Source organism: Callospermophilus lateralis, chromosome 9 (assembly GCF_048772815.1).
Source record: "Callospermophilus lateralis isolate mCalLat2 chromosome 9, mCalLat2.hap1, whole genome shotgun sequence".
NCBI lineage: Eukaryota > Metazoa > Chordata > Mammalia > Rodentia > Sciuridae > Callospermophilus > Callospermophilus lateralis.
In genome coordinates, this window is record NC_135313.1 from 79280455 (window position 1) to 79293763 (window position 13309).

The 13309-nt window shown below is 43.0% G+C and overlaps 1 protein-coding gene across 1 annotated transcript in view; it reads right to left on the reverse strand.

Moving 5' to 3' along the window:
• Window positions 1-13309, reverse strand: part of Kif5c (kinesin family member 5C) — a 137117-nt gene that overhangs the window by 70782 nt on the left and 53026 nt on the right. The window contains exons 3-4 of the mRNA XM_076866131.2: window positions 9966-10039; window positions 2773-2877 (exon numbers count right to left, since the gene is read on the reverse strand). Of these exons, the coding sequence (XP_076722246.2) occupies window positions 2773-2877; window positions 9966-10039 (179 nt within the window). The remainder of the gene's footprint in view (window positions 1-2772; window positions 2878-9965; window positions 10040-13309) is intronic.

Genomic DNA, 13309 nt, shown 5'->3' on the forward strand with positions numbered 1-13309 from the left:
AGGCCTATTTGACCTCCGATGCTAAAATGTCTCTAATCCGGACCCTCTGGCGGCCAGCTCCACGCTGGTGCCAACCCATGCTACTTATTTCAGAATTGTTCGATTTCCGTTAAGATTTTCTGTTACCTCTGAGATCTTAAACATGTGGCATTATATCCATACATTTTAGAGAATATCAGTTACATCTAAAAAGCAGTCACAAATTAGATATTGTCAAATCTGACAATTAGAATCCTACTTACATTTAATAAAAGTAGAAGCAGAATTCTGGTTTATTAATTTCTGCTTTAGGTGGGGTGGGGGGGTCTAATGTTGTTAGCTTGTCATTTCTAATATTTTGTGAGACCAGGAAGAAGGAAAATAGGCATTGTTTGGCATTGAGCAAGAACATGTTCAGAAATCATGTTTAAAACATCTGTGGGATTCATTTCAAGGAATAGATTTTCAATTTTGCCTTGATCTGATCAGCCCTCTTTCTTTGGATTTAGTCTGTCAATACTAAGTTCAAAACACAGAGCAGTCAGCTGCTAACTTATCTACTAATAATTATTTCTTATGAAATAAGAAACATAACTGTTAATGCAAAAAAAGGAACCTGAACTATAAAATTCAGCTATAGAGACTTAGTGTTGTTCGTCTCCCCCTACCCACTCCTTCATGCCAGGGCTGTTTTTATCTTATTAAGATTCTAACACAAGGCACTATTTCCAGGGCAGTAATTGGTTTAACATCTTATTCCAGGATTATCACATAAGAACCCTGCAGTAGTTTAAGGTATTTAAATGCAAACAGTCTTAGAAAAGCACTAAGCTTCTAAATCTTGATCCCATCAAAGCAACAAGCTTCTGTATCCTTAGATATACCAAAGCTTGGGCAAGAAGGAGAAGCAGGCTTTAGTCAACAAATGGAACTATAAGGAAAAGTGATTTGTTGGATGTCATTTATAATTGGGCAAACAGTTGTTGCCTTCTTTTCATGTAATTTTGGAAAGGTATAGAGCAGACATAAGGGACCAAATTTAATATAACAGATAAGGTACTGCAGGTGGAGTTGGTCCATTCTAGGGTTATTCTTGCCTTGGACCATCTAACTTTTGCATATTTGAGCTTCAGTGTCCTTATCTCTAATAAGCTCTTAGGTCCAGTTCACTAAGTCCCAGCCTTCAGGAAAATCTCTCAGCTGACCTGATGGGCTCCATGGCTTCTTAAAACTGCTTCTTCTTGTTGGGCACGGTGGTGCATACCTGTAATCCTAGTGGCTCACGAGGTTGAGGCAGGAGGATCACAAGTTCAAAGCTAGCCTTAGCAATTTTAAGGCTCTAAAGCAGCTTAGAGAGACCATGTCCCAAAATTAAAAATAAAATAAAGAGATGTATAAAATAAAGGGATGTAGCTCAGTGGTTAAGCGTCTCTGGGTTCAATCCTCTGGTACCAAATCAAAAAATGCTGCTCCTTCTCCTCCCCTTTCTCTTAACCTGGTCTCTAGTAATAGGGATGGAAACCCAGATACCATGTGCATCCTGGACACAGCTAATCATAGCAAGAGACCACCTACTCTAGCCTTGGCCAATGAGCCCCTTCCCAGTGGAATGTGGAACTGTAATTAAAGCATGCAGAAAAGGAGCTACCACATTGCCCAACTCTCTCCCCAACAAAGACAGAAAGACGGTCTGGGAATAACAGAAAGAAAAATATCAGGGACTATCATAGGTTATGAAGTCACTTCTGAGAGTGATGAAATGTTCTGGAGCTAGATCAGGATCACGACTGTACAATTTTAGATTGTGCATTTTGAAAGGATGAAATATATATATCACACACACACATATATATGAATTATATCTCAATTTTTTTAAAGTGGAAAAAAAAAAGAAAGAAAAGCAGAGCTTGGATTTTCTGCCCTCCACAGCCCTTACTCCATGCCTGCCATCAGATCCTTAATCTTGTAATGATTTCCTCAATTTGCTTAAATAAGTAGCCTTTAGTAATCTGCAAACAAAACAGGTCTAATACCCCAATACCAAGTTTTATGTATTAAAAATAATAAGAGAATAGAAATCTCTTTTTCAAATCAAAGTTAAGTCAACCAGAGGTTCTAGTTTAAAACAAAAACAAAGAGGAAGAAAAGAAGGAGGAGGAGAATCTCTTTCCCCAATATATCCCAAAGTATGCTCCTAAAACACCAGCCTGTCACACCATAAGGGGGATAAATGTGTCCACAGGAATATGTAGCATAGCACATTTCTCCTTTGCAGAGAGGCATTTCCCAACATTTCCCATTTCCCAACTCCTCCAGTCCTTGGGTGGAACCCAGGGCCTTGTGCATTTAAACTCATGATAAATTTGACAATATTCAACAAATCATTTTCTCAGCTTATGTCGCCATATAACCCTTTACTGTGGTAGCCCACCTGTTAATAAACAAGTGGTTACATTCCAAGGAACACACTTTGGGGAATGTTCTTCAATGCCAAAGAAACATATTTCAGTTCTATCCCCAGGAATCCTCAGGTTAAAGGGCAGAATTCAGACAACTATCAAGATGATTCTATCCCAAAGAGGACTTTTACTTTCATTACCTCGATATTTCAAGCAAACCATTTAGATGGCTAAGTACAGGCCTATGTCTTTAAATAATAAATAGGGCTGTGCTTTCCACCAGAGTGTCATTTGAAATAGATAAGTTCATCTTTTACATCTAAATAATAAGGAGACTGAGAAACACGATTTGGGGCCCAGTGCCTTCTTTTGGTACTGCATCTGTAGCACTTACCTTGATGTGAAACTCCAGGTTCTCATCCATGGAATAAATATGGTCAAAGATATCATGTGCAATCCTCGGGATGATCCCCATGAGTTGAGGGTCATGCAGCTTCCCCTGGTGGGTGGAATATACAAACATGGGCAGTTAAAGAGTGCTGGGAAATATGTGCTAGAAAGAAGGGCTCATCCTGGGTTTCTTCAACAGAACTCCATGGAGAAGGGAGTACCCACACCTAGGCTGTCGGAACCCTTTGGAATCTACCTGAAATGCCAACACACCAAAAGCTGGCAAAATAATTCAATGTTTAGTCTTTTTATCCAGGAAAGGTTTGTCCTCTCAAGTCATGAGGCCCCACAATATTCCCTCTTGCTGTAACTCAGGACAGCAAATGTGTGCATGTGGATAGTTGCAGGTGGGGCAGGGGGAGCAGAAAAAGCAATGAGAGGATATGGGTTTTATTTGTGAATATTTACAAATTGACCAGAACCTACAAGTTCAAGTAAGTTAACCTCCTGGAATAAAATCTCCTTAAGAACTGAAAGACCTCATTTCATTAAAATCATCCTTGCTCAATAATTTCTAATAACCTTATTCTCAAAATATCTTCAGTATCATTTTACAGACCAATCAAGAAAATCCACTTCTGTAATTCCCAGCCTGAATTATTCCAGATATTTTTTTGGCTGTTTCTAATACTTAATTCACATTAATTAGGAATATTATCATATTTTTTTGCACTTTTATTCATATACCCAGGGAGGTAAGGAATCGATGAATTTTTCTGCTATTTGAACTATTACTAAATCCTATTTTTCTGCCTAGTACTAAAAATTAAACCTAGGACCTTGTATGTGCTAGACAAGAATTCTACTACTGAGCTACATCTCAACCTTTTTGATTTTGAGACAAGTTCTAATTAGCTATCTTGGTAGGCCTTGAATCCTCCTGCCTTACCTCCCAAGTGGCTGAAATTTCAGGTGTGTACCACCACACCTTGGCCCTAAATCCAATTTTAAGACCCAGAACTTTGCATCTCCGAAAATGTTCAGGAGATGGCATGGGGGCTGGAGATGCAGCTCTGTGGTAGAGTGAGTGCCCGAAGCATGCACAAGGCCTTGGATTCCACCCAAGGACTGGAGGAGTGGGGTGTGGGGCAGGAGGCCATAGGATCTGACAGCAACTCCTAAAGAAGGGTTCCAGAAGCACTGAAAGCAACAGCTTAGTGTGGCTCTAGGTATGCAGCCTCCAGTGAGCCTTCTCAGGCTGCAGTCGTAGGTGATAAACTACCCATTAGTGCACAAACACAGAGTCCACAGGTCTACAATGATCATGGAAAATGAAAACCCAGAGAATTTTCTAGATCTTTAGGAAGTTATAAACCCTAGGAATAAATGGAAATGAAAGCAAAGCACAAAACTCAATTTTCCATTCAGTCTTTCAGGGATGCCCAATAACCTTTACAATTTTGACCCATCTCCTTGTTCCAAATAGGCCCAGTGCCTGGAAGATCAGCTCTGTTTTCCTCATTTAATCATTTTTTTTCTCTGCAGGTTTTCACCACAAAATATCTCTCTGAAAATGACTTGCAAGTCAACATTTGTGTTACCAAAAGCAAGAACTTTGAAGGTCACCAAGGAAGCACCTGACATTATGGGTCCTCCTTTGCACACCTGATTCTGACACTCCCATCTATTAAAAGCAACAGAAAAGTTGAGTGCAAATATGTTTGGCCTCTGGCATTACTCTTACCTGGGAAAATGGGTACTCCTCTGGAATGCCCTCAGCTATTATAAATAATAAGTCATTTGATGAATTTATATTGCTTTTTAATTTCGCTATATTATTCCTGAAGATGGGGATGGCCAGGACATTAATAATTCCACCTACCACTCAGGGGACTTAGAACAGTACTTATTGCATAGAATTAGTGTGGAGTTTAAGTTACATAGGATATATAAAGTGCTTAGTGACACAGGAAGGGCTCAATAAATGTTAGCATTGTAACATTCAGTTCGCAGAAGGTTCTCAGTGAGCAGTGGTTGGAACTCAATCAAACTGAAGAGTCTGAAGAACACTCCTTCCCAGACCGTTACTATGTAATTACTATGTATCCGTTATGGTTTGGATGTGAGGTGCTCCCCAAAAGCTCCTGAAGGAATGCAGGAATATTCGGAGGTGAAATGATCGGATTGTGAGAGCTGTAAACTAATCAGTCTGTTCTAATTTGAATGGACTGAGTGGTAACTCTAGGCAGGTGAGTTGTAGCTGGAAGAGGTGGGGGCATGCCCTGGAAGGGTTCCTCTTCCTTGTGACTCCCTTCCCCTTCTCTCTGCTTCCTGATGCCATCATGAGTGGAGCTGCTTTCCTCTACTGGGCCCTTCAGCTGTGATGTGCTGCCTCACCTGGGCCCAGAACAATGAACTCAGGAGTCTGTGGACTGCAACCTCCAAAACCACGAGTTCCAAATAAATTTTCCATCCTCTAAGTTGTTCTTGTCACGTATTTTGGTCACGGCAACCAAAAGCTAACACAATATCTTAGGAAAACACAACATATGGACACTGAGAGTTAGGGACTTTAAAATTGCAGAGGCCATCATAAACATGCAACTCATCACGGCCCACACGCTCTGGACTGCGGAGACTTGGCAGAAACAGTACCTATGGTGAAAACAGACTTCTTTCTGGTCACATGTCAGGACTCCATACAGCCAATCAAAAGACCTCTCTACACAAACATCCAGAGCTCTCTGATAATTCAAGTCAGTCTTTTAGCTTTTCCCATGGTCCGTGACCAAAGAATGAGTAGTAATCTAAAATTTTTCTACCTGACTAAAATTTGTTCCTTGGGATATTTTCTCTTTCATCAGATTCATCTTCTAATTGATTCCTGGCTTAAACTGAGCCTGCCAAAGCAGTGTGTGTGTGAGAGAGAGACGCTTGTGTGTTGGTGTGTGGTATTACATGTGGCTTGTGTGCTATATGTATATGTGTTATGTGTCTATATGTGTGTTTCTTTGTGTGTGAACGTGATGTATGTGGAGTACATACAACTGTATGCATGTAATATTATATGTATGCCAGGGAGTGTCTGGTGGTGATGTGTGTGATGTACATGATGGGTGTGTATGGTATATATGTGTGAGATACATGGAGTGTCTCTGTGTACTGTGTGTCAAATGTGTGTGAGTATAATATACATGAGGCATGCACATGTATTTGTGCGTAATCTAAGTGTATGCTGGGGGTATCTCTGTGTGACATATGTCTCTGTGTATGATGTATATGGGATTGTGGTGTGTGTGTGTGTAATGTACGTGGAGTGTGCATATGTGTCTGGGTGTGTATGAGAGACAGAGATCTTCACTAATCCTCTGCTGCCTTGCAGATGAAATACACACACACAGAATGCACAATCACCTCAGGCCATAAACAGTGGCAAAAAAGCAGAAAGCTACAGAAATTCAGGAAACAGAAAAGCCTTTCCAGCTGGGGTGATAAAAGTAGGCTTCTCTGGCACCAAATCTTGAGGGATGGGTCAGATTAAGGACGGGCAGAAATAATGCAGGCAGAGGTGAGACCAGGTATAATGAAGCATGGGAACCGAGGAAGAATGGTGCCCATCTATAGAACAGCCTAGCTGGAGGATTAGGCATGACCTTGAGGAGCAAAGAAATGAACTGCTTCATCCTCTTGTTCCTACCAGAGAGCAAAGAGGAGAAACATTTTTATAACTGCATCCTGTATAATTCCCTTCAAAAATTTCCCCCACTGAATGTGACCTTCTAGGAGCTGGTATGAAAGAAGAAACAAGACCTAGGCCGTTGGCCACTGAACAAGACTCTCTTTGTTCCAGTGCCAGAGGCCCCCTCGACCTCCCAAGCAGGACAGAGTTTCCTGAATCACTTAGGATGGGAAAGCAGGCAGCCAGAAGCATGCGAGCATTAGGCACTCTGCGTGGTTGTGTTCAACATCGCTCCAAGAGCCCGGCTCCACGGCAGTGGAGCCTATACCATCCGGATGACCTCCAGGCGTCCCTCTGAGCAGGAGGAAAAACACAAGGTGTTTCCAACAATCTCTACCAGTGTGCTGCAGAGGGCCACAAGTGAGGCACAGAGCTGAGAATCCCTTCTGCATCACACACGGAACAAAGAAGAGGCCCTGGCTGCAGCCAGTGCCCCCAGCATCCTGGGTACCCTGGGTACCCTGCTGACAAGTCCATAGCCCTCACATGATGGCACCTCCCAAGCTAGGCAGCAACACAGTCCAGTGATTCATATTCTTACTGAACCCCCTCCTTAGATGTTCCATCATGAGAAGCTAATATTTCCAATTTTATGCAGGTTTGTGTTTGTTCCCCTCAACAGAAGATAATGGAATCACCACTGGATATCAGACCCAAAATTAGAGGGATTAAAATAAAAAACAGCTTTAAAATGTGACATCTCTGTTCATTCAGGAAGTTAGCATCCCCCTTTTAAATGCCTCTGAAAAATCATAACGCAAATAATAATTCTGAATACATAAAATCTTCCTTTTAGAGGATGCAGAACCTGCAGAGCTTTTTTGACTTAATTGCATTCCAGGGTCCTGGATTTCTTCATCTCTTACAGGCTCTGTAACTCCAACTTGCGATTCCTCCTTTCCTCTGCTTTCCTCTTGAAATATCCCCTACCTTTCTTCAACCTATAATTACCCTACAAAAGAAGAGGATTCAGTGAGGGGGGGCTGGGTGGCAGAGGAAAAGGACTCATCCACACCAACTCCTTTCAACTGCAGGCATTAGTGTGTGATCTTCAGAAGTCACAAGAAAGAAAAGCAACTCGTTGCCATCATCTTTTTGAACCAATGATTCAGGGGCAAAAGAATTTAGGCAACTGGAGGTGAAATCTATAGAGAATCTAGTTTCCTTCAGTTGGCCATGAGTGCTCTCTGGGCAGGAGAGCAGAGTTGACATGGGGAGACAGAAGCACCGAGGACTCTGATTTAGCAAAATGCCTCCCATACTGTTATGAAAGGGCTGGTACAGCTCTTCCCCATCACCCACACCCATCTACTGCCCCCACCTCCAGTAAGATGTTACCCTGGGGAGCAGTCTCTCTCTTACTGTCTTATAAACTTCTGACATTTAGTAAATACTCTGTATTTCCCAAAGATGAATGAATCACAAAGCTTAAAAGTGATTCTCGTAAGCATTCCCTATGAGTTGGGGGATTTTAAATATTGAAGGCTGAGGCCATAGCTCAGTAGCAGAGAGCTTGATTAGCACAGGTGAGGAAATGGGTTTGATCCTTGGCACCGTATAAAATAAACAAATAAAATAAAGGCATTCTGTCCATCTACAACTACAAAAAATAAATAAATAAATATTGAGAATCTGTTTTTTGTATTGTACAGTTTGGTAATTTTCAAAAAAACTAATAGATTGCCTCACAAGAGGCTCTGACTCCCTCTCGTGTGCCCTGAGACCTATGAAGCATATTCTTCCCACTGCAGTGAGTGGGCCTCAGGAAATGTAAAACTGCAGCTTTTTTAGAACCTAAAAGGTGAAGGGTTTGGGGCCCAGAAAGAGAGAGAGGGTGAGGGCTGAGGCAGAGCATGGAGACAGGAAGGCTGGTGTTACCCAGGGTCACTGCTGTGGGGTGTGAGAGGTGGAGACTTGTCCCCTGGGCAGATACAGCTTGTGTGTCAAGAAACAGTCCTGCTCAAGAAAAGGTGGCAATAAACCTCCTATTTCTTTAATCTGCACAGTCTCTGAACCACTTTGTCTCTAGCAAAATCGGTGAAAGAGAGTCAACACCACAGCAACGAGATCTCCCACCCCCACTCCCATCCTATCCAACACCTGAAATCAGTGCATGCAGAACATCAGAGCCCTGAGGATTTTAGCCCTGTGCCTTTGAAATCTCCTCTTCAATAGGAATGATTCATAAGCTAACCCTGTTCTGCAGCAGCCGTCTCCATGCTGTTCCCAGGAGGGTAGGTAAATGAAAACACCTTAGCTGGAAGGATTAAGGATTCAGCTTTCCCTGCTGCTTGTAAGCTTAATTCCCCAAACTTGCTCTGTGCAGTTTCTTATAATAACCACTCTCTCCTCCTCTCTTCACCTGTCAGGTGGCCCTAGCCTTCAGAAGAATTATCCAGCCCTGAAGGCCATACAGGAGTCCCTGGTAAAAAGGAGGAAGAGGGGTGGTGCAAGGGGCCAGTTTGGTCCAAAATGTGCCTTCTTTGGAAGACAACTTGAAGTCACAGAGCTCTACAGCAAGCAATGTGACCTGGGGTCACTCCCTTGGATGTCTACAGGGGCCAGATATGCAAGTTAGCAAGGAAGTATGGTCAGTGTAAACTCATGTCACCCTCAGTGTATGTGAATTACGGTAGGGTCTGCTGGAGAGCCCAGCCCTATGAACATGGGGTGGCCAGGACTACGATGTGGGTACTATTTTAATAAATGTTTTACGGAACCTTTTCTCCATAACAGCTGTTGTTCCATGCACAAGAAATGTTAATGGAAAAGCCAAGGAGACAGTAAAGGTCTCTGCTCTAGGGAAGTCTACTTTTCATTTGTGGGGAAATTCACCCATTGTGGTGAGATCTTCAGAATGTTCAACCTATGGTAGAAAAATCAGAACTGTGTGAAGTCATCCATTTTAAAAACTGTCTGCAATTTTCTTTTAAACCACCACACAAGCCAAACAATAGTATGTTTGTGGGCTGCTTGTGGTCTACAGGCTAACTTCTTCACCTCCCTGACCTATAGTCTGCACTTAACTCTGAAAAGTAAGTAAAGCTCTCTCCCGTGCAAATGACTGTCCAACAAACTCTATGGGTTAGGCTGGGCCCCAGTTCATAAGGATACTCACGCCACTCTTCCTTTATTGATTTGTTGGTTGCAGTTTATTGCAGTGCTAGTGATCGAACCCAGGGCCACCCACATGCCAGGCATATACTGTATCACCAAGTACCTCCCAGCCCTGATGATTATGTTTTAACATAATTTATTTCTACAGTTCAGCAGAGCTATCAACAAAGAATTGTTTTTATTACTGCTATTTCAAAACTCCTCAAGGACAAAATTAATTGGCCAAACATAACTGTCTCCATTCTGCAGTAAAGAAAGCCACATGTCCCTCAAGTTTTGCTGCAGCATCAGTTCTACTCGGTCACTGCAGAGACGGGCGGCACAACCAGCTGCAACCTTACCTCCATGGTGTGGGTTTTCCCTGACGAAGTCTGTCCATACGCAAAAATGGTCCCGTTGTAACCTTCAAGGACATCTGTGAGCAAGGAAAACAAATTAAAATTAACTCATTACTTTGGTCCTTTGCTGGTATTGATGCATATTTTAAAACTGCAATTTCCCATTGGCCCGTCTCGTTTTTTCACCCAGATGTGTCAACTCCATGTGCATTTTAAGGAAAAATGTGAAATCAGAACAGAAATGAGGGCCTCCACTGTTCCACAAACAGAAAGAAATGGGCTCACATTTACACAGAGCTCATTAATGAAGAGGAGGCAGACACACTTTCTCCCAGTAACATCAAACTTAAGACACAGATGCCAAGCAGAAAACTATTTTTTAATAGAAGAATACTTGAGTTTTCCTTCCATTGATCTCTTCAGAATAGTTGGGGGGAAATGTTATCTGTGCTGTAAGTCTCTGGAGTGAGGTTAAACTCAAAGGTCTTGCCTGAAGATTTTGATTTGGGTCAGACTAAACCCTGGCCCAGGCCAGCTCCTCAGGGAGGTTTCTCATGTCGACCCACCAGAGCTCTGTCACAACAGACCAGCTGGGGGAGGAAGGAGGCCTCACGCTGTAAATTGACATCCAGTCCGCCTAGAAACCAGCAGGCCCTCACTTAAATTTAATGCCTCTGTTTTTTCAGTGTTGGGGCTAGCAAGGAGGCCCAGGCCCATCAGCATCAGGAATTTCTTTTAATTACACAACCAGCACACTATGCAAGCCCACACACACACACACACACACACACACACACACACACACACACACGGCAGGCCACTTCCATTTCACGTAGGGAGGAGGGGAGGCGTGCTGAACAGAGCTGCTTTCTGCTGCAGAGCTGAAGATTATCTGTGGGAATTCTTTCAAAGCAGCAGAAGTGATTAAAATATATTCCCTCCTGCTTCCCCCCTTCATCCACACAAACATCACCGAAATGGAAACAATGCATAATTAATATCCCTGACCCGCCATTCTGCACAAGGGGAGGAATTCTTCATGCATGCAGACAGTGAGGGCAGGGAGAGGAGACCCATACAGAGGTGTCCTCTTCAGGGCCACGTGAGAAAAGCAAATCAGGCGATCCGCTCCATCCATCCACTTCAGAATGAGAGAGAAGAGAGTGCTCTCTGAATTTTATGAGGCTGATTTGCTTTTATTTTGCTTTGCCAGGTTTTCTGAATTTCTTTTAATATAGACTGATCTGAGGTTGTTGGAGTGTGAACTGAGATCAGAAAAGAAAGAGGATTTTCCTTTAGGAAGCTAAAAAATAGAGAAAAATTAAGCGGTAATAATTTTTTTTTTTTTTTTTTTAATCCTAGCAGCCCTGAAGAGTTTGTGTCAAGCCGTACTGAGAAAGACACAAAGAGAAAAAGAGAGAGAGAAGAGAGGAAATGTTCACACTTATCAGACTGCTGGAAATGGTTTCCTTGGTAACAGCAGAAAGCAAAAATTTGAAAAAGTCAGTGTTAGGGTTAAAGGTTCAAGTTTCAGTTTTCATGAAAATGCCAACTTGCTCAGAGTAAAGATTTTTCACGCTGGGTACGGTGGTGCATGTTTGTAATCCCAGCTACTCGGTGACTGAGGCGGGAGGATCCCAAGCACAAGGCTGGCCTGAGCAACTTAGCAAGACTCTGTCTTAAAATAAAATAAAAAGGGTTGGAGATGTAGCTCAGTGGTAGAGCACCACTAGGTTCGATCCACAGTACTACCCAACAAAGATTCCTCAGCCCTGATGGCTTCCTCTCACCATGGTGGCCAGAGCAGAATATCATGAATACGATGTGCTCTAAGGGACCCAAAGGAAAGAGTCCTCACCCTTCAGGTATGCTTTCAAAATCCTACATTCATAACACAAACAACTCTAGACAGTTGGAACCCTGACCACAATTACAATACTAAACCTTCTGTTTATTAAAAATTAAGCATTTCTCCCCAGACTGAAAAGGGCTTCCCAGTCATTAGCCCTGAGCTGAGTATTAGCACAGTACTGAAGAGACCAAACAGACGTAATGCTCCCTCTCCTTCTCCACAGGGTGGCAGCCTCCACTGGCGCCCTACAAGTGTTCAGGCACACAGGGGGCCCCAGGGAATGACTCTGAGAAACCTGCCGCACCTTAAAGGAAACAGTTCAGAGCCCCTGGCCCTGCCCACACTAAGAGAGTCCAGTCCAAGGTTCCTCCTCTGCATTCACCCCTGAGGCCACTCTAGCCAAGCACAGGGCACAATCCTGCTAACTGCTGGCTAGCAGCTGCTGCTCCAAAGCTCCTGGATTACATCTATGAAAAGGAAAACTCACTAATGGTATATCAATTGTTTTGGAACAAGCGCATGAGACTGTACTGGAACAATCCTTTCTCTCTAGTATTTCAACAATGAGCACAAATTCTTTCTTTTTTTTTAAGGAAAAAAAGTGGAAAAAAAAAAGAAAGAAAGAAAGAAAACTTAAACTCTGATTGGCCTTTAAAGTATTTACAATCATGTTACAATTGATACATTGTTGGAGAAGCTCCCTAGCGTTCAAGGTTGAGCAGAGTTGACATTGCTCTCAATTCTGAAAAGAAAAGACAAAGGTCTTTGAATCTCTATTTTCTTCTAAACTCCAGGCTTGGGGGGCCTGTTTATTCAGTCTGTTTTATTTTTAGTGGAGAAGAAAGGCAGGAGGAGGTCAAGGACAAACAGTGTGTGGAGGGGCTGGACCACTGAGACAACAGGAAGAGGAGGGAGCACAGGATCCACTCGGGAAGACAGTGAGAGAAGGCCTCTGCTCAGCACTGCACAGAACACACACCGCCCCGCTCCACAGAAACAGCCCACAAAAAGGCACTTTCATCACACTGAATGGCAGACAGTTCCTGGGCCTGAGGAACGCGTTTGTTTTAGCCTCTGCCAAAACAGAGTGACTATTTCTACACAACAGCCATGCTCTGCTGGACAGAACCTTTCTTTGTGATGGGCTCTGGTGTGATATGATCTAAGCTCACACCACACAGCCTGTTGCACCCCTCAAGCCCAGCATACATCCATCCAGCAACCAGGCAAACCCCAGAGAGCATCTACTGCAGGTGCCAAGCACCTTCTCGTATCCCCAGAGAAGAGGGAAAAGAGTAGGATATCTGAAAATCTACATTGCCTCCTTTTGCAGACTTCAGAAGCCCAGATGTGCGTACTTCCTTTTGCTCAGTTCTGAGCTAGGCTTTGCTTGGACAGAATGAGTTCCATTGTTAGGTAAGAATTTGGGGACCTAATCAGACCTACACATCAGGATTCCCAAGGAGGCTATTGTGGCTTCCTACCACTTCTTCAG